At 36.8% G+C, this 26325-nt stretch overlaps 1 protein-coding gene across 1 annotated transcript; it reads right to left on the bottom strand.

The window, feature by feature from the left end:
• Positions 1-307: 307 nt before the first annotated feature.
• LOC140533319 (A-type voltage-gated potassium channel KCND2-like) lies at positions 308-26325 on the bottom strand. Its single transcript, XM_072652915.1, has 5 exons — positions 26167-26325; positions 10730-10825; positions 9022-9117; positions 4422-4669; positions 308-3001 (listed from the first exon to the last, which is right to left on the bottom strand). Exons 1-5 carry the CDS (start codon positions 26317-26319, stop codon positions 2824-2826), a joined length of 771 nt encoding a protein of 256 aa, XP_072509016.1. The 5' UTR covers positions 26320-26325; the 3' UTR covers positions 308-2823.

Genomic DNA, 26325 nt, shown 5'->3' on the forward strand with positions numbered 1-26325 from the left:
AAGGTTGTAGAGAATTACCCATGGGCCTGTGGGTAAAATTGAGTGACTTGCTTGAAGTGACACAGTCAATATATGTCAAAGGCAGGGTGATAACCTGAGTTTTACTGGTTTCAAAGCCAGGGCTCCATCCACTTCTCCAGCATGAATTTTGAGAGTGTTCCCAGAGGACCTGGCATAAGTACAATCCCTACTGAAGTTAAACTTGTCTGGAATTTGGAACTGAAGAAAACAGTTTAGGAAGAGAAAGTTAGTTATTGCAAAACCCGTTAGTCCTGTTCAAGCATGCAGATGTTTTATTTTATTATTCCTCAAATGTCTATTTCTTTTTCAGCACAACGCAGTTATTATGCTATCCTCCAAAATAAGATATATGAATTTCAAACAAAATTGTCAAAAACAACAACCTTGGTTGCTCCATATGGTACACAGAAATAATTACATTTCATTTACAGTACAGATGCACTTTACACAGTCATCAACAGTCATTCACTACCAACACAGTATTTGAAAATCACCTAAAACACCAAAAAAGTTTTCTTTTTTTAATTTCAGAAGAAATGAAAGAGTTTTGCATAAGTGATGAGTGGGAAGAAGGTGCCAAACTACCAACTGGAAAATTTTTGCCACATTTTCTCCAACATTTAGGACATTAAAAATAAAACTGATCATTAAAGAGTTAAAATCCTAAGTATTCCTGCATCACAGTTTCCTTAGTCTATATTTAACAACAACAACAAAAATTTCCTTAACTGTTATCAAAGAAGTTTCATTGTATAATCAACCTCAAAGCATGAAGTGATAAGAAGCAGGCTCTAGAAATGATTCATCTTCAAGCTGCTGGCAAATTAGTAATTTGTTCAAGAAAGATTTAGGAGTAAAGCCAGTTCTCAAGGAAAATTTGAGTTTATCTCAGTTCCTTTCATTCTATAAGCATTTATCTAGTGCCTACTGTGTACACAACCTTGTCTTGGGGCAACTATAAAAATGTAAAGCAAGTACAATCTTATTTTCAAAACAAAGTCTCAAATTATTTGGTATACAGGGGCTGACATTTTCTCTTCTTATGACAGACATTTTAAAAATTTTTTAATGGGAACAATAATCTTTCCTCCCCACACACATAGAAGTTGAACTGTATCCCTTGTAGTAGAATCTTGGAATGGACAGAGCTTTTTGATTGACATAAAACTGTTCACACTGGTACATGCAGACATGTCTGCTGATACAATAGTCTTTAAAATATAAACACATTTCCACTTAATATTCACAGAGATCAAGTTTGCATCACCAAAAACCTTGTCCTCCTTCATGGGAGGAAACTGCTGTTTACAGGAATCTCTTTCTAGAAAAGATTTGCATTGCTTTCCTGAAATCGGGAAGAAAGCAATCTTTCTTTAAGTATTGGTACAGAAAGCTTCTTAGCTTGAGCTCCATATTTAGAATCATGTTAGTAACTCTCAAAATTTATTTGAGAAAATGTAATCTAATCAGACCCAAAGTAAAATGAGTAGAAAAATGTGTAGGTACGGCTGTAAGACTACTTGGTGCTATGGCACTTGTCCCAGCCTATTGGGACTGTTTGCACAAAAACACCTCCTGATAAATTCAATATCTGGGCTAGTTGTTAACCGCAAAGAGGCTTAAAGATAAGTACTCATTTGTCAAATAACTCATTTGCCCCCCTTCTACTTTTTGACAAGAGGGGTTGATTATCATAGTTCACTTGTCAGTTAATATAAAAATAGGAAAGCCATTGGTACTACAAAAAAGGTTAACCCAGCTGCTAATGAGAAACCTTTAAAATGTCAATAGAGAGGTGAGCTAGAAATACAGGAATGGACAATTCACTGTGTCACAGGACTACAGTGGACAAGAAGGCTAGTCTCGAAAAAAACACATCTATCGTACAACAGTTTGGATTTAAAACTTACTGAAAAAACTAGGGCTACCTCAGAGTTATTTTCTCTGACTGCGGCACTAACTGTTAAAGGGACCTGGAAAATTAAAACAAACAAACAGAAAGTCCTGATTCCTGATACAACAGGTTGTACAATGGATTATTGCAGTTGTAACAGTATCTAGGAAGCAAGGTAAAATGATAATCAGTACTGAGCTAGCTGGATACTATAGGCTCACAGATGAGCATCTCAGCCAGAAAGACTGCACTGCTAAGAGTTTATTTGTAGAGCTTACCATGGAATGTGAACAATCAGCTTGTTGTAAGTGCCCAGAAATGCCCCTTTCTACAGGTAAAGTTTATCATGCCTAATCTGAAGACAACATAAGTAAACTGAGATCACTGCTCCAAAGAATTTCAGCATGCATTATGATGGTATTCCTTTCAGTCAATACGAACCTGTCATATGAGGTGTTTTTATTTTATTTTAAACGTGATGTACTTCACTTGCCAATGTTCATGTTTGTTTTTACAGGAAAAAACATGTTATCAAAATGTTTTCCATATTTGTTTTCGTTCAACTGGAACATAGTGTTCAAAGTTGTTTTTTAAATTTCATTTTATTTTTTAAAAAAAGAGTTCTTATCTTAAAGAAGCATCAATGGGAGGCATTTCATTGTGCTCATTTGTAAAGTCAAAGGATCACAGATTTTTCCGCTGTGGAATAGGTCAAACCTTATGCCCAGAAATGCCATTTGGTGACCTTTTATGCACATCCTTGTTTGGAAACAATGTTTGGTTTTGCTACCAACTGGTCTTCCATTTTGCTTTTTAATTTGTAAAAGACTGGATGTTTCTTCCATTTTCCTCCTTAGAGCCCTTTCACAGGCAGGACTCAACTGCCCTCTGTCCTTCTTCCAATTGTTTTACAAAGCAGATACTCTGACAATGTTTCCTCCTGAGTACTCTGGAGATTCTGGCCTGTCATCTCCTTCAGGGGTTGTTACTGGAGGTGTTGGTATACTTATTATTGCTGTAGTCACGTAAGGTTGCTCACAGTTTAGTTTAACACACTCTTCCATTTTGGCATTTAAACTGGATCGGCTGATGGGGAAAGAATGGATTTAGAAAAAAGGTAAGTTGTCCACATTTTTCTTACATGCCTTTACCACAGAACTGAGGTGAAGATGTTTGTTTCCATGAATCAAATGTTTAAATCTAAAAATATTTATGATCACTTTAGGTACGTTTTTAAAGAAAAGTAGATAGTGTGACCTGAAAATGCAGTCAATATTAATTAAAGACCTTCAATAGCAGCTTAAAACCCAGTTGACTTTTGTTAGATAATCCAAAATTTCTGCAGCTTCATTCTTAGTAGAACTTACACTACTGTATTAATTTTACGCTTACAAAATTAATACCCTTGAAGTCAATGGTATTGAAAAAGTTCCTTAGGAATTATTACTATTATTATTTTTAAAAATCCTCTTGAGACTACCTAGATGATGATTTAAACCACATGTCAAGAGCTGCTGCTGGTGTTTATGTTTTGAGAATGGAATTATTCTCTAATGCACATCATTCTTTCCCACTCGAGATGGGATTGTATGTAAACAAGACAGACTTCAGAGACAGAACCCTTTTAAGCTCTTAGAAGCTTGAGTTGTGTTTCCAAAGCTTTCTGCTATGTTTAAAAAGCCACAGACTGAGCTATTTGCTTAGTCTTTTCATAGGTTGTTACACACACACACACACACACACACACACACACACACACACATACAAAACCACACACACACATACATCCTTCCCACATATACATGTGCAAAAAAGAAGAAAAAAGAAAAAGAAATTTGGAATACATTTTGTCTGAATCAACTTTTAAAAATTTCCCTTGATAATGTTTTTGTTGTGACCAAAAATGTTTTTTGATCCACATCTCACTTTTGAGTCAATGGCTTTGTGTATTTGTCCCCTCAGTTTTTATCAAGTCAACTGGTAATTCTTTCAGTTCTTTGTAAGTACTTTTAAATATTTTCCTTTGTGTTAATCCTGTCTTTTCAGTTGCATTTTAAGTACCTAGTGGGGAGTAGGAGAGCTTCAATTTCTTTGCTGTGTCTCCATAGCACCCAGTTCAAAGGCACTGAAAAAATGTTACTATTTTCCTAAATTTTAAAATAATGCATCTACAGGCTTCCTTAGCACAGAGACACTTGCATGTGTACCCATACAGGAGAAGGAAGAGTACTTATCGAGGTGAAATGCCACTGTCTCCTTCTCTCTCCTTTTTGAATATTCTACTACTTTCCCCCTTGAAATGAATATGTGTACATGTGCATGGCCACCTGCTTTCTGCCCATTACACTGACTGCTTTGGTCTCAGTTGTACATCGCTGGCAGTGTGTATGAAATTGCGTTAGAGGCATGTGTACATGAATAAATTCACATGCAAGCTCATACCCTTGCCATGGTGGTGAGGATGATTTATGTCATCAGTTCAGATCAAATTGAACATTACAAGTACCTGTTAGATAAAGGTGTTCTCTCCACACACCTGATTTGGATAGTACTGAGTTCTTGTACACTGCCTTGGCGGCTCCCTGATACATTGGCATTTGGGATCCGGAAAGTTTTTTTGTGTCGTCTTGAGCAGCAAGTGCTGGTGACACCTTGTTGTGATGAGAGAGAAGGACTGTGACTTGAAGGGCGGTTGACTGTTGAAACTTCCATGCAGCTCTCCTCATAAACTTGTTCATCCACAAATTCATGATTCTGTCGAACATCATTAAGAATGTGGGTTGTAAGCAGAGATGGGGGGAAAAAAGGATAGATATATTAGAGAACTATATTCAGAACTCATTTTTGCTCTCATGCATTTAGGCCATGCACAGTGCTTAATTCTGGTGAAAAGACCAAGTCTGAACCTTTCCTCCACCTAGAAAAGTTCAGAATGGAGTCAAGCTCAAATTGAAATGGAGGCCACGAAACTGCACATAAGGATCCCTGTGGGCACACACTGACTTAGAAAACTACATATTAACATTATCTATATTTTCTTGTATTTTATTAAGTTTGTTAAATATTTCTCAATTACATTTCAATCCATTTTGGGTTACATTTGAGAGTGGATCATATTTTTGACACTTTTGCTCTAAGAAGCACATTCCAACCTGAAGTATAAAATTCTATGATCCTATGAACATTCATTTTTGCTGTTATTATTTAGTTGTTTCAGTTGCGTCCAACACTTCATGACTCATCTTGGGGTTTTCTTGGCAAAGATACTGGAGTGGTTTGCCATTTCCTTCTCCAGCTCATTTTATGGAGGAGGAACTGAGGTAAATAGGGTCAAATAAGTTGTCTGAGGCCAGATTTGAACTCACACAATTGAATATTCCTGTTTCCAAGTCTAGTGCTCCATCTACTGTGCCATCTAGTCGCCCGTGCTTTCAAGTAAAGTTTCAAAGCTACTTTCTTTTTCAACTTGTATTTTTTTGGAAAATCTTTTCTGATCTATATCTCCTTGACCCCTCGACTGTACTTTCATAAGCTGATATACCCCTAATTTGAAGACTGAATCCTTTTTGAAATTGTATCTACTCAACATCTTCTGAACACAAAATCTGGAGGTTAAAAAATAAAAATGCTAAACTTTGAATCAGAAGTAGGTTTAACTATCTTCAGGAGATTCTAGCTTTAAAAATAAAACAAGCAAAAAACACATAAGAAACTGCCATGAGGATTTTGAAGCCAGCTAAGTGGCACAGTGGATAGAGAGGCTGAGCCTGGAATCAGGAAGACATGAGCTCTAATCTGACCTCAGAAACTTGGAAGCTGCGTGACCCTGAGCAAGTCACTTGACCTTGATCTGCCTCACTTTCCTCATCTGCCTCTCAGTTTTGTGAGGATAAATGCTTTTAAAGTACTTTGCAGACTTCAAAGCTCTATATAAAGGCTGCATATTGTTATCATTATAATCATCTTCACCAGCTTTTCTGCTTCATATGAACATTTTCGTAGTGACAAAGATTTTGTACATTAGTTGTTGGGAAATCATGTACTTAAGATACTTTGCATGTTTTTAGATTTTTATCTAAAATCTTGGGATGTAGAAAAAATGGCAGAATAGTAGAATTATTTATTAGTTAAATAAATGGAATGGCTTAATAAGCAAATGGTTTAGACTTGTCCTATTGAAGGAATTCTCCTTCCCTATCTCTCCCTTCCTACATTTGTCCCTATTTCTCCTCCTTTTCCTTTTCCCCCTCTCTCTCCTTCTCCTCTACTTGCCCTCTACTTTCCACCCCAACCCTGTACCGGTAACAAATTACCAAACTACCTTCCCTACCACTAAAGGAAAAGCAAACTCTATTCGGGGTTGATGAATGCCATGGAAAGTCTCACAATAACTCTTGAGTAATCACATAACCTTCAGTCACAAGTAACGAATACTGCCTGCATTAACTCATTGCATTGCCCACAGGGGAAAATAACCCTGCATTTTTAAAAAGGAAAATGTGTTTGGGAAATGTATTTTTTGTGTCAGTTCTTATTGAAGTTGAATTTGAATTATTCTAACTCTTTATTTTCATAATGTGTACATACATATAAGAAAAACTACTTAAATTAAGTAAATACATTAAGCATATAAAAATACAATTCCGAGGGCATATGGATCAAAACATGGTAACAGTACACGATAGGATAAATTTTCTTACACAAAATCATCCATGTATCAGAAATAGACATTAATTAACACAAGCATCTATAGGATGATAATATTAAATTTGACATAAGAAGTAGAATTTTTAATTTCAAGTAAATGCCATGAAAGTAAAAAATAGGGAGTGATATACTACTTGCATTTAAAAATGAAAGGGAAAATTTGGTTTTTTTCACATGTGAATGAATAAGAATTTTGACTGAGAGAACAATTTTTCACTGGCTTGTTCAGAGAACTACCTTATTAGTATTTGTTTCCATAAGTGTTAATATCTACATCCAAATCAAAATAATTTTACATTAAATGCATTGCTAATTGAGGTAATAATTTAGAGTATCAATCATTTACTTAATGATCATAAAGTTATTTTCCTCTTATTTTGGAAATCTTGCTCCTTATGAAGAGGACTAGTCTGGTACAGTACAGACAGAATATGCTCAATAATCGTAAAATTGATACAGCTTTTTAGCATGGTGCAGCAGAAGGAGTACTGAACTTGAGGGTCTTAGTTCAAATTCTAACTCTGTTACTATCTATGTGACCTCAAATGAATCACTTAACTTCACTGGACTTCGTTCTCCTTATCTGTAATATCGTGATGGGGGGTGGAAGAGATGGCCTCTAAAATTTCTTCTGGCTCTCCATCTATGATCCTAGGATCTCATGCATAGCAAGCATCTTTTAATTGTTAAATGAATAAATGCCTAATTTCACATATAGCCTAAACCTAACTGAATGTGATAGTCATTGTGTTGTCTTAAGATAGCCACCATATAACAAAAATCCATTAGCTTTGTGTGTACAATGAAATCCTCAGGGGACAAAAAACCAAACAAGCTGCATTGCCTATAAAGCAAGTTAAACTTTAGTACCTAAAAAAAGGATAGGACGAAAAGAGATTGTGTTCATTTTATCATGGTATATTCATATTTTTCAAAATTCATATTTTACATGAAATCACACACCTATGGAGAGGCAACTAATACTAGTGGATAGAGTACTGATCTTAAAGCCTAGAGGACATGAGGTCAAGTTCAACTAGTTGTACGACCCTAAGCATATCATTGAACTTAAGTCCCCTTTGTGAAATGGGGATACTAATATCAGCCATACAAAGGAGTTCCATCATAAGCAAGTACAGTTTATGCAAATTCAACTATAAGCACTAGAGAGTGAAGGGAGAGGTGAAGTACAATATAAATATCTCCAAAGATGTCTCCTTTCCACTTGGAGCAGGCTTGACTAGATGTCAGTCTGTTTGCTCAATCTTCCCAATTCGCACATGCCTCTTGTAGTGGGAGCATATCACCTTTCTGCATGTGATTCTAGAATACCATTGTCATAGACACATAGAGCCTGAGGTCAGCCTTAAGTTACCCTTCCATATTTCTCATCAACTGAAAGGATTCCACTGTGCGCTTTAACTTCCTGGAGTATTCTTTGGTTCTATGGGTAATCAAGGCATTAGCAACAATTATATCTAATATATATCATGCATATGTGTTAAGCCCTTTCATGAGTATTTTCTCCCCAATCATCAATTTTTCTTAAAGCTATGGTTTTGTTTTTAAACCTATTTTTGTTTTCATCTGTTTGAATACAAGTCTTTGTTCCATCTGTCTCCTTCTCAATGACTTAGCTGGGCATAGTGAAAAAATGTAGTTTACATTCAATTGTTTCCTTAGCAACCACATCACCTTTGTCTGATCTCTAAAACAGACTGTCTTCTTTTTAAAAGACCCCAGCCTATCTAGTTCCTTCCCAGCTATACAAGTTTAAAGATTTATACTACCCTTTCTGAATGATTCAAGGGTTTTTCAAAGGTAATTTTAACTTCACAAAAATGCATATCCTTCAGAATCTAACCTAACCCCAGGGTAAGAAATGCCCTCATTCTGAGGCTCTAAGTGAAGTAGAGAGTGCTTAGCAAACTTGAAAGCATCATACAAATATCATCATTACTATTTACTTTTTAGTTTGATGGATTTCATTATGCTCAGTCATCAGGAAAGTGACCGTGTTTTTCTGTTTGGTCAGCAATTCAAAAAATCATTTGAGGACATTTAGAGATAAAGAAATCTTCCATTATTATATATTATACAGCTTATAGACTTTTGGGAAAGCAGAGTGATTTTTGGTATGCAGCTCCATGTTAACTGTTTGGTTTCCCATTCAAATGCCAGAATACAATGTGCATAAAAATTTCCCAAATACATGTTGGAAAAGATTTCCAACTTGAACTTTTGACATAGTCATCCAATGCAATTCAGGATTGGGTTGGTTGTACACAAGGTTGATAAGTCAATCTATGATAAAGAATAATGAGAAGCAGTAAGGTTCTGCAAAAGCAAATGCGGTTGTCACAACAGTCCAGGGGAAGACATTGATACTCGCTCCTTACCGTAGTTTTTTCCAGACAGTGAAGCAGGTGGTGGTGCTGGGTTTCAAAGCAAGAGCCAGATTTGCTAACAAAGGCCTGTTCATCTTCTCCGGAGGACTGTTAACACAGAGAATACAGTGTTGCTGTCCATATTATTTGCAAACAATGGAAATGCTAGCCACATGCTTCTGCAAGACAGATCTGGGCTAAAATGGGCCATAATTACAGTGTTTGTCAGCAAACCCCAACAGACAGAAAAATAGCTTTTGAGTTATATGATCAGCAGTCAGAAAAACCAGTGTATCCTCTTCATTTGGACATTAAACTATTGTTTTGAAGCTTCAACTATTGTTATAACTCTGGATCAATCTGTCATCATCTTAATTTCACATTTAAATAAATACTTAATAGTCACCTTCTTACAACACTTTTTTAATGATATGAAAGTTATTTTGTTTTTAATTTTCTATTCTGAATTTAAATGCCAAATGAAATGAGCATTTTCAAATGTGTAGGAGAACAGAAAAAGATTTCAATGCTGCTTTGTCATTAAGATGACTGAAATCGTAGCTATCCATGTAGGACAGGAGCTCTTAATTTGTTTGTTTGTCATGGGCAGAGTGGCGAAGTCTATGGACCCCTTCCTGGAACAATGTTTTTAAAGGTATGAAATAAAATATACAAGATTATAAAGGAAACCAATTATAATGAAATACAGTTTCCAAAGTATTTAAAAATCAAAGTGACAGACCCCATGTGAAGAATTCATGATATGAGATTTAAAAATTAAAACACACAAAATTGAATTCAATAATTGAGATTTGGGGAGAATTTTAAGCCACTCTCCAAGTTAACTGGAAACAAACAATTTTCATGGGTGGGAAAGAGGCATGAAACACACTTGAGGTAAGCAGCACAAAAGGACCCTCAAATCTCACTAGGGAATCTCTCTGATTGGGGACGGAGAGCAGGAACACGGGAGGGAAGAGATTGTTTGGGGCATAACTGACAGCTTGCCATCTGATAGAGTGCAGTGTTGACTAATTATTCTTGCTAATTGGTACTGATCTCCATTGTTGTTATACTGTTGAAGTACTTTGTTCCAGGAAGGGAATTAAAACATAGAGGGTCCTGATATTCTTCAAAGTCCTGATGGCCTCACCCTAGTTACATATCTTTTGGGGACTATCAAGAATGTTACACAAGCATGTTTGAGGGTCAGCGTGAGAGAAGAAAAAAATATGTTCCCTAGAAATACTATGGATTCTAAACTCATAGCATTGATGCTAACCACTCAGGTCTGGGTTGGAGGGAAGTGATGGAATTTTTATTATTTCATTTTTCATAATAATTCAATATATGATATAACTTTAGAAGAAGAAGTATCATGGCATAATAGATAGAGGGCTGTTTAGGAACTAGAAAGTCCTGGAATCTAGTCCCACTCCTTGTTCTTTCTGATGGTGTGATACTGAGTAAGTCAGTTAACTTCTCAATTTCCCAGGGAACTCTCCAAGACTATAAATTGCTGAATAGTTGCTTTTGTGTATTGGTAGAGGAAGTTTCCTCACTATGATGAGTTCCTTACAACAAAGAATCACAGGTATGGGGAAAGGAAAAAGAAAATGACAATAAAGCAACCAGTAGGGTAAGACTGATTTAAAGAACTATTATATTAATGATGGTGAACATTTATTTTTAAGTAAGAAGGGACTTGTCAATATATTACCTGGAGCTGGTTACTCAGTAATCCATTTCGTTTGCTCTGCATATAAGCATTGGCACTTCCACTCTTGGCTGCCCGGATTCTTGCAAGCCTTGCTTTCTATATCAAAAGATAAGAAAAGAAAAAATGTCTTTTTGCTAGGTCCAGCTTGGTGATAAACCAGCTAAAACACATTTCAATTAAACCAAATGAATTAGTGTTATTTTTTTTTAAAGCATTCTAGCTTTTCCTATGTAACACTTGAAAATATGATTCTACCCTCTCGTATTGCTATGATCTCATCCATAAAGGCAGCCCTTCCAATAATGTAGTTTTAATGCATGAAAAATATGGGGGGGGGATATGCAAGCTTATTTGAGGTATCAAAGTTTTAGCTTTTTAGTAGAGAATACTCTCTTTAGAAGACTTGCCTGAGTATAAATGTACCAGTAAGAAATAGTACTCTTTAAAAGTCTATTTTAATATTCTAATTGAATTTTTTTTCTATTCTGTTGAATTTTCTTCCTTTGTTATTGTTTCTGCAACAGATTGTGATAGTCGGTTAAAAAAAAAAACAAATAAAGAAACTGTTTCTAGCTTGGGGGGCCTTGTCTTTCATCATCTAATATGCCCCATAGAAATATTTCTTTCTGTCTGGTATCTATGTTTTTCCTCCTGAAACCCTTCATAACTGGATCTTCTTTGTCTGAAAGACTGTAGATTAGAAACTTACTGTTTTCTGGTTGAATAGTGCCTTCTTACCTATCACCTCAGAAATGTAGATCTAATTGAATCTGGTGTAGGAAACTTTATCCTCCTATAAAATAACTCAAATTGGTCTGATCATATCAACGACCTACCCTGAAGAATGAAAGGAATTGTGAGCCCTGGAGTTCTGACTAAACTATTAACTTGTCTCTTTCTCTGACACTCTGTGTCTCTGTTTATTTCTTTCTGCCTCTTTCTTTTATTCTCTTCGCTCTTAGTAGCAGCACTGGGAAACATTGCTTCCTTATATTAATGAAGCAAATACCTTAACCCAAAGTACTGCCCGATACAGGAAAATTAAATATATTAATCACAAGGATAAATCCATACATTTGAAAGTAATCACTATCATAGAACTAGGTATAAACACAAATGGAAAAGTACCAGTTTTTTTTATAGGAGAATAACCATTTTAACTAATTATGAACAATATTTTTTTAAAAAAATGAGCTAAGGTAATTTAAACCCATAACTCCTTTCTTCTTCCTCCACACATGACTATAGTACTGTATTAGGTTTTAAGAGGCTTGTAAGGTACTTTACCATATGGATAATGCAGGCTAGCTACCTCTTACATGCAAAGACTTGCCTTTTGGTCCAACTTGTAACTGAAAGAAATTATTTCACAAAAATATTAAAGAAATCCACTAAATCTCTGCCCCACTCAAGCATATAGTTTTGGGAGCATGGATTGTGAAAGTTAAAAGAAAATCAACCACTACTTCAAGTTCATACTCAACTTTTTCCGAAGTGCCTACTATGTGCAAGGCAAAAAGCTTAGTGGATAATTGGTTCATATATTTAAAGCTTGAAAAAATTTGTTCAGCCATTTAATTCTATAGATGAGGAAACTGAGGCCAGAGAGGCTAGAACATTTCCCTTATGCTATACAGGTAAGAGAAAGGTTTTGCCTTGAAGTCAGGGAGAACAGGTTTCAGGCCCTCCTGCTGTGAACATGGGCAATTTCACCTTTAACTGCTAATGACAACTGTCGAAGACTTTAAGTTTCTGAGGAGTTGCTGATTTGCATAGTGAAAACAAGTTCTACTCTAGGAATTACTGCACTGATGAAATTGCCCGATGGAAATGCCTTGCCAAATGTAGAGGGTGTTTTGCCAGGTGCTGAGGATAGGACATAGAATTGTTTAAAAATGAAAGAATCCTTGCCTTCGAGGAGATGAGATTTTACTGGGAGAATATATCATATCCATAGATCAAGAATTACAAGGTAATTAGAGGAGAGGGAAAACACTAATATTTGTGAGGACTAGGTGAGGCTTCCTCCTCTAGGAGGCAACAATCCTAGCTGAGCTTGGGAGAGACAAAGGTGCTCTGAGGCACAGAGAAAGGAGGCCATTCCAAGTGTGCAAATGACTATGCAAAGTTATTAGAGTCTAAGAGAGAATGTTGAGTTTAGGGAACTAGATGGTAGAATGCATGAAGGGAAATGAGAGACAGCACGTTAAAGGCTGAACTCAGAGTCAGAAAGATTTGGGTTCAATCCTACTTCAGATATCTATTAGCAGTATAAACTATGAACAAGGTAGAACCTTTCTGAATCAGTTTCCCATCTGTAAAATGGGTATATTAATTTTAGTATATATAGTTGCTGTGAGGCTCAAGTGAGATAATACACGTCAAAAGCTCTGCAAACTTTAACATCCTTTATTAGTTATTACTATTAAATGTTATTTGTTGTGGTTGAGTTGTTTCAGTTCTGTCTGACTCCCCATGACCCCATTTGGGGTTTTCTTGGCAAAGATATTGGAGTGGTTTACCATTTCCTTCTTCAGGTCATTTTACAGATGAGGAACTAAAGCAAAATTGGTTAAGTGACTTGCTCTAAGTTAAGTGACAGTTACTAAGTGTCTGAGGCCATATTTGAATTTAGGTCTTCCTTACTCCAGGCCTGGAACTCTACCCACTGCACCACCTAGCTGCCTCCTTAAGTGCTATATTCAATTATTAATATGAGGATGATTGGAGAGGTAGGTTTAAATTAGATTGTGGGAGCCTAAGCCTTTTTTATCTGGGAGGCAACTGGGAACTACTGAAGGGTTCTGAATAAGAAAATGTCTTAGGAAGACTTCCCTATTACTGCTGAGGACAACACCATCCTCCCTGTCACTCACACTCACAACCCAATTGTCATCCTCGATTCCCCACTTTCTCCCTCACCTCCTTATCCAATTAGTCTTGTCAAATGTACCTTCACAAAATCCCTTGTCCACTTTCTGTTCTCTCCTCTGACACTACCGTCATAAGTAGATTTGGTTGAGTCGTTTCAGTCACATTCAACTCTCTATGTTCCCATTTAGGGTTTGCTTGGCAAAGATACAAGAGTGGTTTTCCATTTCTTTCTTCATCTCATTTGACAGACAAGGAAACTGAAGCAAAAAGAGCAAAGTGACTTCCTGTAAGTCCTTATCACTTCACGGCTAGACTATTACCTGCTTGTTGACCTTCCTACCTCAAGTCTTTCCCTCACTGCAGTCCATCCTTCACTCACCTATTAAAGGGATCTTGCTAAAAAACACAAGTCTGAGTATGTCACCCTCTGATTCAATAAAATCCAGTCTTTCCCTATTGCTTCTAGTAGTAAATATAAAATCCTCTGTCTTTCAAAGCTCTTTATAACCTAGCCTCTTACTACCTTTCAATCTTCTTAAAATCTTACTATGAAATGGGAAAATTATTTTCTGAATAATAACAGAAGCTTAAAATCAATCTGTTTGCCCCAGTTGAATGTAAGTTCTCTAAGAGCAGGCACAGTAGTATTTTAAAATCTATGCCTCCCTAGTTTCTAACACAATGTCTCACACACAGTAGGACAAATAATAAATGTTCATTGAAATGAAATCAGTATTTTCCTGTGACGTCTTAGCACAAATCATAGGTGCCTAATAAATGTTTATTGACTGACTAATGATTGGCATCTCACCTCTTCATAAATTCAGTTTCCATTATTACATGTGGGAAATGCTTTTCACGACATGAAACCATATTATGGATATCAATATGAGATTTCCATTATCATCCCTCCTGCTCTGTGTGGGACATGGACAAGAAGAAATGGGATGGTGGGATGCAGGGAAGTTGCTAGCTGGTTAGGCTGCAAAGCACTGTTTCTACCAGGGAAAGTGTCTTAACTCTAAAGAAAGCAGTTGTTTATATCTAGAAGATACAAATGGAAGAGGCAACAGAAGAGGGCATATGAGCATAGTATGCAAAGGACATAACTAGGGTTGGTCCTAATCTTGAACTCCAACTCATCTTTTGTGTACAGTGACAGAGAGGTAGAGCAGTTCTGTTTAACATTTTTTTGGGGGAAGAGGTTAGTTCTGAATGTTCTAACACTGTAGTTGAATGGAGAGAAGGTTGAAATTATCTGAGGTAATTCAATCAAGGAGCTATTGAGAAGGCAAGTGCTTCTGAAAGAGTAATTCCCCCAAGTGTATTTCACCCTACTAAATGAGGAATGTGGGAGATTACTGAACCATTTTATTGCCTAAGTCCCAATATGTTTTCATTGCCATTGAACAATAAAAGTGTCCAGGGACAGGCTTATAAGCAAGCAGAGTAGGAAAATATTCTGGTGTGATTGGATAAATGCCAGGAAGAATTTTTAGCCTAAATCTCTTCCATTGCTGACTCTTTAAATTCCACCATTAGAGAGCCATTCCTTTGGATTAAGGAATGTTTTAAAAAACATCACTGTAGTAACATATTAAACAATGCCAGCTTCTAGCTACTCAGTGTGTATTAATTAGTTTAACACATGCTTTCTCTACTCTGTTGAGATCTCTATAGGATGTTATATAAATGGTAAGAATGAATAAAAGAAAGAATGAAGAGAAGGGTCTAGACAGGGCAGGTTGGTGAAACAGTGCAGAGGGCTGTTGGGAATCAGGAGTACCATGAGTGCATTAGGTTCTGTGGAAAATGAGGAAGTATCAACACGGTAACCAGAAGGAAGAGGATGGAAGGCACCAAAGGCGATAGCACAACTTCTCTCTCTCTCTCTCTCTCTCTCTCTCTCTCTCTCTCTCTCTCTCTCTCTCTCTGTCTATCTAACCATTTTATGGCAGGCTATCCTTGAAAGTTTCTAAAATATCTTAGTATGCCTAATGAGGAAAAATTTTTCTTTAAATTAATGAATGAACATTTATTAAGTACCTACCATGTTCCTGGCACTGTGCTAAGAGCTGAGGATACAAAAAGAGGCAAAAAGTGGTCTCTGCTTTCAAGAAACTTACAGTCAAAAGGGGGAGACAATGTGAGCATACACATACGTGCGCAGACACACACACAGCAAGTTATATACACAATAAATATGAAATAATAGAGGGAAGGAAATAGAATTAAGAAGGGTTAGGGATATCAAGGAAAACTGCCCTGATATTCTAGAACCAGAGGGCAAAATGAATATTCAAGGAATCCACCAATCACTCCCTGAAAGAGATCCAAAAAGAGAAACTCCTAGGAACATTGTGGCCAAATTCCAGAGCTCCCTGGTCAAGGAGAAAATATTGCAAGCAGCTAGAAAGAAACAATTCAAGTATTGTGGAAATATAATCAGGATAACACAAGATCTAGCAGCTTCTACATTAAGGGATCAAAGGGTGTGGAATAGGATATTCCAGAAGTCAAAGGAACTAGGACTAAAACCAAGAATCACCTACCCAGCAAAACTGAGTATAGTACTTCAGGGGAAAAAAATGGTCTTTCAATGAAATCGAGGACTTTCAAGCATTCTTGATGAAAAGACCAGAGCTGAAAAGAAAATTTGACTTTTAAACACAAGAATTAAGAGAAGCATGAAAAGGTAAACAGCAAAGAGAGGTCATAAGGGACTTTACCAAAGTTGAACTGTTTACATTCCTACATGGAAAGACAATATTTGTAACTCTTGAAACTTTTCAGTATCTGGGTAGTGGGTGGGATTACAAGCACACACACACACACACACACACACACACACACACAGCACAGAGTGAATGGAATAGGATGGGATCATATCTTAACAAAATGAAATTAAGGGGTGAGAGAGAAATATATTGGGAGGAGAAAGGGAGAAATGGAATGGGGCAAATTATCTCTCATAAAAGAGGCAGGAAAAAGACTTTAGTGGAGGGAAAAAGAGGGGAGGTGAGAGAAAAACATGAAGTTTACTCTCATCACATTCAACTAAAGGAAGGAATAAAATGCACACTCATTTTGGTAAGAAAACCTATCTTACAATACAGAAAAGTGGGGGAGAAGGGGATAAGCAGGGTGGGGGGGATGATGGAAGGGAGGAGGGAGCAATTTGAAGTTAACACTCTTGGGGAGGAAGAGGATCAAAAGAGAGAATAGAAGCAATGGGGGGCAGGATAGGATGGAGGGAAATATAGTTAGTCTTATACAACACGACTATCATGGAAGTCATTTGCAAAATTACACAGATATGGCCTATATTGAATTGCTTGCCTTCCCAAAGGGAATGGGTGGGGAGGGAGGGATAAAGAGAAATTGGAACTCAAAGTTTTAGGAACAACTGTGGAGTACTGTTCTTGCTACTAGGAAATAAGAAATACAGGTAATAGGGTATAGAAAGTTATCTGGCCCTACAAGACAAAAGAAAAGATGGGGACAAGGGAAGGGAGGGATGTCAGAAGAGAGGGCAGATTGGTGATAGTGGTAATTAGAATGCTTGGTGTTTTGGGGTGGGGGGAGGGGAGATAAGGGGAGAAAATTTGGAACCCAAAATTTTGGGGAAATGAATGTTAAAAGTTAAATAAATAAATTAAAAAAAAGAATCAGAAAAAAAAAAGAGGGGTTAGGGAAGGTTTCTAGTAAAAGATAAGATTTTAGTTGGGACTTAAAGGAAACCAGGGAGGTCAGTAGGTGGAACAGAGAAGGGTCAGTATTGCAGGCATGTGGAATAGCCAGAGAAAATGCCCAGAGATGAGAGATCAGGTATCCTGATTGTGGAACTGTCAGGCGGCCAATGTTACTGGGTTAAAGAACATATTTTGTGGAGTGAAGTGTAAGAAGATTGGAAAGGTAAGGGGGAGCTAGCTTATAAAAGTCTTTGAATGCCAAAGAAAGGATTTTGTATTTGATACTGGAGGCAATAGGGAACCGCTGGAGTCTATTGAGTTGGAGGGTGACATGATCAGAATTGTACTTTAGGAAAATCACTTTAGTAGCTGATTGGAGATGAACTGGAGTGGAGAGAGAATTGAGGAAGGCAGAGCTGCCAGCTGGATATTACAATAGTCCAGGCATGAGGGGATGAGGGCAAGTATTAGAGTGGTGAAAGTGTCAGAAAAGGAGGTATATTTGAGAAATATTGCAAAGGTGAAATTGACAGGTCCTTGCAATCAACTAGATATTGGGGTGGGAGAGAGAATGGGGAGTCCAAGATGACTCCTAAGTTGTGAACCTAAGAGACTAAGAGGATGGTGTTGTTCTCTATCATAATAGGGAAGGTAGGAAAGGGAGATGATTTAGGAGGAAAGAAAATGAGTTTTGCTTTGGACATGTTGAGTTTAAGATAGCTACTGGACAACCAGATGTTTGAAAGGCAGTTGGAAATGTGAGGTTGGCAGCAGAATATGACAGGATAGGTAGATTTGAGAATCATCAGCATAAAGATGGTAATTAAATCCATGGAAACTGATGAGATTGCTAATCAAATTTTTATAGAAGGAGGGCCCAGGACAGAACCCTGAGGGACACTTACAGTTAGAGGACATGATCTAGATGAGGAGCCAAATAAAAGAGCCATGAGAAAAAGCAATATGATAAGTAGGAGGAGAACTAGGATAGGGTTATGTCCTGAAAACCTAAAGAAAAGCATATCAAGGAGGAAAGACTGATCATCTGTGTCAAAGGCTGCAGAGAGTTCAAGGAGAAAGAGAACTGAGGAAAGGCCATTGGATTTGGCAACTAAGATTCATTACTATCCTTAGATACTAATGAGAAAGCAGTTTCAGTGGGATGGCGAGGTTGGAAACCAGATTGTAAGGGGTTAAGGAGAGAAGAAAGAAAGTGGAAGTACCTATTGTAGATAGTTTTTGTGGAGTTTAGCTACAAAGGACAGAAGAAATATAGGGTCATAGAACAATCAAATGAGGTTCTTTTTAGGATGTGGGAGACATAAGCATGTTTGTAAACAGTAGGAAATGAGCAGGTAGACAGGAAAAAAATGAAGTAAGTGAAAGATTGAGGATGATAGACAGGACAATATATTGGAGAAGATGGGATAGAATGGATCACTTGAACAAGTAAAGGGATTAGCCTTGATGAGGAGTAAGCTCACTTCATCATATGAAACAGGGCTAAAGGAAGAGATTGTGGTAGAGGCAGCTGAGTGACAAGAGATAAGGAAGAGAGAAGAAGAAGGAGTTCATGGTGAATAACTTCAAGTTTTTCTGTAAAATAGAAGGTTAGGTTCTCAGCTGAGAAAATGGGGGGAAAGTGGAACTATGAGAGATTAGAGAAAGATGGAAAAGTTTGAAAGAATTCCTGCGTAGAGTGGGATAATGAATCGGTAAAGGAGGTTTATAGTAAGATTGCCTAATAGCAGTGAGGGCCAAGTTGGGATTGCGTAACAAATTTGTAGTGGAGCCAGTTAGAATGGTTGCATCTTCATTGCATCTCCATCTTCATTAAGCAGTACATGTATAAAGCAAAGGTAGTGAGTAGGGGGAGTCCAAGGTTGAGGGTTGTCTGGGCACAACTGGTGATATGATTAGGGAGCTAGGGATTCAAGAGAGAAGAACTGTAGAGTTGAACTGGTTCACCAATGGGTCAAGATGGGGAAAAGAGGAGAGAGTGGTTAGTTCAGAGGAGATGACCTAGGAGAGAATTAAGAGACTGAGGAATTGGAAGTCATGGTGAGGATGAAAATCAGGGTTTTGCTAGGAAAGTAAGAGGGAGAGGTGAAAAGCCAATAGATTATGATTAGATAAGGGAACTTCAGAATTCTTGAACATAGAGGTGGTACATTTGTAGGTAATGGCAAGATCAAGTGTAAATCTATAGTTGTGTGTGGATTAGGCTCATGGGAAGTGAGTAGGCATGGGAAATGAATGGTTATGTCTGAAGGAGAGTCAATATATGTGCTGAAATTTCCTAGTATTTAGGGCAAGACTTGAGGAGAGAAAAATTTTTCCAAATTCATCAAGGTACCAAATTCATCAAGGAAGGCAGGGGAGTGATGTAGGAGTCAGTAGCTGACTTCTAGGATCTTAAATGGATTGTAAATATGAATAACATAAACCTCAAAGGAAGAGATGTTACTGAGCAAAGGAGGGAGGAGGAGAACCTGAAAGTGGCAACAGAAAGCAAAGAGTATCTAACCCTTCCTTACCTCAACTTGACCAGTGAGCTGAGGAGAATGGGTGTCCAGGGAAGCTGGGTCATCAGGGGTAGTGAGAGTCAAGTTTCAGTAACAGCTAGTAGTAATAAGTCATGAGTGACCACTGATATTAATATTTGTTTATAGTAATAAACCTTGAAAAGATTATTCAAAAGAAGATTAGCCATAGCCCTTTTCATTTTCCACTTTTCAAATAATCATTAATGATTAGAAAAGAACCAAAAACTTGCTATTCTTTCCTTCCATGTCAGCAATCTGAGAACTTTGCCTTGGGAAATATTTGATTCACTAATGGATTGCAAAAGACAGATGGAAAAATGAACAGATCATCTGCTCCATAGTGATCACTCTCCCCTCTAACAGAATGAAAACATTGCAAACAGAACACCAGCAGATTAAAAGTCTTTAAAGATTTTGAGGATGGCCATATACTTTAAGCTGAAAGATTGTTTTGGGAAGTTGTACAAACCTCATAGTTTTTAGACTATGAAATAAGAATGAAAAAGGCAATACTTGGTGAGTATCTTCTGGATTTGTACTCGATATGACTCTAAACATCTAGATATGTTTAGAATAATTCCTTAGAAAATTTCTAGAGGAAGGAGGGGTTTTTCAGCTATTTCTGTGTTCTGGACTTCTTTGGCAGTCCAGTGAATTCTCAGAATTACATTTTTAAGTGTAAATGATAAAATACATCGAATTACAAAGGAAGCAAACTATAATGCAATATTGTTACCAAAATATTTTAAGGCAATTTCATAGATCTTAGATGCTCTACTCTAAAGGCTCAAGATTCCATAGAATCATTGTCTTAGATGGCCTCCCTGAAGTCTTTCAATTTTAGGCTGTTTCTGTAAGATGGTTTTGTTAATTTTCAGAGAGACTAAGTGGTTTTATACATGGTATGATTTTAGTCAGCATGGAGCAGGTTAGCTGCCTTAAGATATCAGTCCTACCTCCTATCATCAGACACCTATAGTTTTATTGTTTTGATTTCTGAAAGTTTTTTGTTTCCCTGCTTCCTCATTGTCTACTCATTGCTCAGCTCTTTACATTCTGACTTTTGTTCCTATTCTATTGAATCTATCTCTTTACCCCTCCCCCCCAAGGTTTATAATGATCCTCTTTATGGAAGAATCAAGAATCTTGGGTCCTCTTCCTTCTTGACATTTGTATCATTTGAAACTGTGACTCTTTTCCTTCTTGGCTTCTATGGGTTTCCTGTGATTTTTCTGACTGCTTTCACTTTCTTCCTTTTCTGACTCCTCATTAATCCTTGTTCTTCAACATTCTTTCTTTCAGTCACCTTTCTCAATCACTGTACATGAAAGTGATATATCTGGTTTTAAAATTTCTCTTGAGACTTTGTCTTGACCATTTCCATGCCCTTGTCACATTCTCCTTATATGATAGGTACTTGTGCACTATCTCCCTCCTCCATTTTATCCTAAATTCTTTGAGAACTTGGATTGTACTTTCTTTATCATTTCTATTTTTATATCTATTATCTCAATCTCTATTTCTATAATTATGTCTGTCACTGTACAGAGTAGACTCTTAATAAATGACTGTTAAATTCAATTAACTGAATTTTTAAGTCTACCAAAATGCAAGTAAAAACCCCTGATATGGGTCTTGCCTAAGCCCTTAACAACTAACAATTTATGTGTCAGCTAATACCCCATTGGGAATTAGTAGCCAGGGATAGGGAATCTTAAAGGAAGGAAATAGGTCACTGATAAAGGAATTGTGAAGATATGAAGAATTTCAACTTCTCAGTTTTACTTACTAGAAGTAAACCAATACTCTAGATTAAATAATGTAAACGCTCTTGATTTTGCAAATGAAAACACTGAGATCAAAGAGATTAAGTGACTTTCCAAGGTGACAGATGGTGTAAATATCAGAGCTGGGACTCAAACCCAGATCTTTTGCTATCAAAATCTATTCCTTTTTCCATCAGACTTCCTAAAGTTACTAGCTGTGATTTTATTTTCCTGAATCAACTTAGCACAGTGCCTGACACATAGTAGATAAGTTAATAAATGTTTATTAGATTAGACTGTTTTTCTGCATTAATGAGTCATTTTGGCATGTTTGTTCATCTATCCTTTGTTTTCAAAGAGGAGAAATGGCATCATGATGTTGGGGTAAAATAGTGGATGATGGGTGATGTCTTGACTTCACATGAATTGTATTTAAGTGAGGCAGACTTGTACAAAGTCCTTATCCTCACTTCGTCACTTTCTCTTCTAGAGTAATCAGAGTCCAGTAGCAGGATGGAAGTCAACATGACTGGTGATGGCCCATGATGCAGTGAATGACCTTGGCATCTTCACTGTCTCACCAAGCTCTAAGTGCTCCATAGTGCCTGCTTCAGTGCCTTCATGGCTGTTGGAATATAGTGTTCTTATCCACCCATTCTGTCCAGGAAAGTCTTCACATACTTGGGGTAGACTAAACCTTGTTTAGCCTGTCTGCCAAGATGATTTTACTAGGGTGTGGCTGCTGACATGCTACAGTTTCTTAGAGCCACAGGTGAGAGTTGGGTGACAGGTGGACACCAAAGAAGGATGAGCAGCCCTGAAAAGGGTGTATGGGTTATTTAGGAAGGACTAGCCCCTTTGGTGTGAGGGCACAACATAGGTATAGTCTAGAATGATGGATATTTAGATTTAAAGATCTTTGCTGAAAAGAAATCAACCAAGTCCCTTGGTAATATCTTATTCTCTCTCTGTTTTTCTTCTCCTCAACTGTCATATTTAGATTATTGTTCACAGAGTATTTGCTAGTCTTATTACATTTGGTTATTACATTAATTAAAAACTTTCTCCAGCAGTCATGATATACAAAATTCATTGCGTTAAGTCGTTGTGTTGAAACACAGAACCTGAGAGATATTTTTAATTTACCAATTTTCTTTTCTAGATGTAAGGAACAGATTTTTTTCAATGTAATTGTCTTCTAAGGCATTTGATTGATTAATTGATTTTTGCACACTTCCCTTTTTTTAAAACAAAAAGGACATTGAAAATAGTCATGTGTATTTAACAACAAAGGAGCTAATGTTTCTTGCTTTTCTGTATTGATTTCCATTTGATGCAGATAATAGAGTTTAGAGAAGTGGAGATTATTTTAGGGATAAGTCCCAGTTGAAAAACAGATCCAAGTTCTTAATATGTTCTCTCCTTACAGTATTCAAGTAGGCAACTTTTATTTATATTTAAGGAGGAATTTCTAAAACCAAGAAAAATGGGCAGCTGGGAGCTAAGTCCAGTTATAATTTTTGTAGGATTTTTTGCACCTTTAAGCAAAGAGCAAAAGTTTTATACCATTCAGCTTAATAAGACTATGACAATGTTCCTTTATCACATGGAAAACCTTGTTATTTGCCCAGTTGTATTTATCAAGAATTGAGGTTTGTGTAAAGTGATTCATCATCAGCTTGAAGGAGAATTCTCCTTTGTATCTGAGCAATGACCCCTCATCCTCATTTGTCGATGAGAAGCAGTATTGATGAAATGTGAAGGATGTTCTCTGATCAAATTGACTAAAGCTTAGATATCTTAATAACAGCAATATCTATTTTATGGAGAAAGACAGTCCATTCATTAAAGAAATCTCTTTGGAACGCTATAAACATATTCCATTGATCCAAACAGCTTTGGAGCTCCTCTTTGGCATCATCTTCAAAGTCTGTTGAGCCACACAAGAAAATCTGTCTTTTTACTTTGTAGTTACATCTGTTTTTGACCCCAAATAATTAATATTAAATCACATTAGTCACCCTCATTTTATTCACTGGACTTGGCTTTGAATATGTTTTAGCTGACTACAAAATGATTTGAGTAATGGAAACACTGCTGTAATAAGCAGATAGTTTTCCAAGGTGACTATTATAATAGGAAAACAACAACCCATTATACTGCACAGATATAAGAACAAAGCAACTGGGGATTTGCCCCAGGGCACTAAATTTAGAAGATATTGATAATATTTTCACTCATTTAGCAACTAGGTAATTAGTTTGGACAACTAGATAACTGAGTCACCTTGTTAGAACAATTCAAGTAGCAATTCATCATAATACAAAGTTAGCAGATGGCACGCTTCTTTTCCAAGAGGAAACATTGTCCTCATCCTCACCTTAGCCTTACCACCACTACCAACAACCTCCCAGGAATGACTCTCTAGCAGTGCCTTCACGATGTCCTAGGGTCTTTGTATATGGGGAACAATGTCCCAAGGTCTCTTTTCTTTCCACTAACAGAAGCTTGTGCCCCAGGGTCTCTCTTCACTTTTTTCCATTGAATTTTTCTTAACAAAAACTCATTTGAGGGTACTGATAGACTGATAAGATCATGGAATCATAGGTGTGGAGATGGAAAGGAAATTAGAGGTAATCTAGTCTTATCCCCTAATTTTACAATTGAGAAAACCAAGGCCCAGAGAGTTGGTGACAAGGTTACATGAATTAAGTGTCAGAGATTTGGGCCCAAGATGCTTTGACTCAAGAACCAGTGCTCTTTCCCACTATACCACATGCCATGCCATTTAACCTGGTGACTTTCTGTGAAATTTACTATAGCTGTCAAAATTGCTGGTAATGCTTCTGTCTTTATATGCAGACTGATGTATATTTCTTTATAAAAAAATCTGATGCTCACAATTTGTTTATTATTCTTTGTGATCCATTACAAAGAAGACGATTACCTTGAGACTGCATGTTAAATGGAGTGAGCAACCCTGTTCATAGACTGTGGCAGCTGGGAACCATGGAGAAATTATTTTCCTTGTAATCATTAAAAAGAAACTTTTTTTAATGATTAAAAGGGAAATGATTACAATACAAACATATTTTAATGTTTTCTATAGTGTTTTTCCACTGAGATGTACTTATTGCTCTTCATTTTCTGTTCTGTTTTACAAAAGACTCTACATATGTTTATCTTTAGTTCCCTTCTTGTTCCCATAAATGAATTTCCTAGGCATAACAAGGCAAGGAGAGGAGAAGACAGACATAAGTCCTAAAACCTTACTCCAGTGCAGGAAAGAGAATAAGCAATAATTTCATATTTCATTTATAAACCATGAAAAATGAAAAAAATGATATAAATTGATGTTGGATCAATAACTTTAGAATGATGATAACATTTCTGTTTATTGCCTTTCTGACAGGCAAGAAGACTGGCACAGTTTTTTAAGTGGATCTTTCTTACTTCCTCTCCCAAACCACTTCAGCAATGCCAGATTTCCAGAAGTAGCCCATTAATTCAGGGGCAGGAGAGAATTAAATTGTGGATCATCTTATTCTTTTCTCATAAGTAGGGTTAACTTTTCAGTTTTTGCCTTGTGTAGTTTGCAAATGATATATAAGGATTGTTATCTTCATACAAAATATGATTCTCTAAGCTGTGTAGCCTCCCCTCTCTTTGCATTAGTCACGGCACAATATCTTGGGCATCTTTCCGTACCTTCCTGTAGGCTATTAACGTTGTTCAAGGAGGGGAAAATGGGTTGCTTCAAGTAATAATGCTATAAAGCAAACTGGAATTATCCATTGTTGATGGGAGCCATGAAGTATCTGCATTTAGCAGCCAAGCTAGACTTTGACAAATACAAGGAGACTGCCTTTCTAATGACATATTTAGAACATTAAATCAGTAATTAAGTATGTTTAAGACCTTCACACAAAGCTGGAGATAGTGATAAAAGAATCATGGATTAAGAAGTGAACTTCTAATTCATCCAATCCAACTGATTGTCTGATCATGAATCATTTTTACAACTTCCTTGATAAGTGGTTATCTAGATACTCATTGAACATCTCCAGTTGTGGGAATTCACTACCTTTCAAAACAAGCAATATGTTCCATTTTTTGAGTACATTTGTAACTTTTAGGAAGTTCTTCTTTACAGTTAGATGCATTATGCCTTCTTGTAATTTCTACCCATTGGTCCTAGTTCTTCTCTCTTAAGTCAAGCAAAATCTCTTATAGTTTGTCTTAAATTCTGTACATAATTATTCATGCTGTCTCTTTGATGGACCATAAGTTCAACACAAGGAAATGTTTCTTTTTTTAAATTTGCATCCCCCTTGCCTACAAGGCAAGGGCACATAGTAAGTGCTTAAGAAGTGCTTGTTTATTGATGGATAGATTCTATCTTTCAAGTGACAACCCTTCCCAAATTTTAGGACTGCGATTGTGCCCTCCCTTTTTGTTCTTTTCCAGGTTAAACTGTTGTAGTTCCTTCAAATGGGCATTGTATGACATAATTCTTAGTCACTATCTGTATTCATGAAGGGGAACCTGTATTGGCATACCTTTTGTGCCCTCCGTTTATCAGCTCGTTGATTTTGGTGATAGATTCGACTGAAGTTGGAAACAATCACAGGAACAGGCAGCGCGATGACTAAGACACCACTCAGGGAGCAGATGGAACCAAAGATCTTTCCAGCGATGGTCTTTGGTACCATGTCACC

The sequence above is a fragment of the Notamacropus eugenii genome, chromosome 3 (assembly GCF_028372415.1).
Source record: "Notamacropus eugenii isolate mMacEug1 chromosome 3, mMacEug1.pri_v2, whole genome shotgun sequence".
NCBI classification, from domain to species: Eukaryota; Metazoa; Chordata; class Mammalia; order Diprotodontia; family Macropodidae; genus Notamacropus; species Notamacropus eugenii.

Bases quoted from the DNA above. Each gene is read 5' to 3' on its own strand.
- LOC140533319 (XM_072652915.1), bottom strand. From the start codon at position 26,319: ATGGTACCAAAGACCATCGCTGGAAAGATCTTTGGTTCCATCTGCTCC. The intron at 9,118-10,729 runs GTAATATATTGA...CTGTGTTAACAG, and splicing joins TACTGAGTAACCAGCTCCAG to TCCTCCGGAGAAGATGAACA. The intron at 4,670-9,021 runs GTAAGGAGCGAG...GATGTTCGACAG, and splicing joins ACTGTCTGGAAAAAACTACG to AATCATGAATTTGTGGATGA.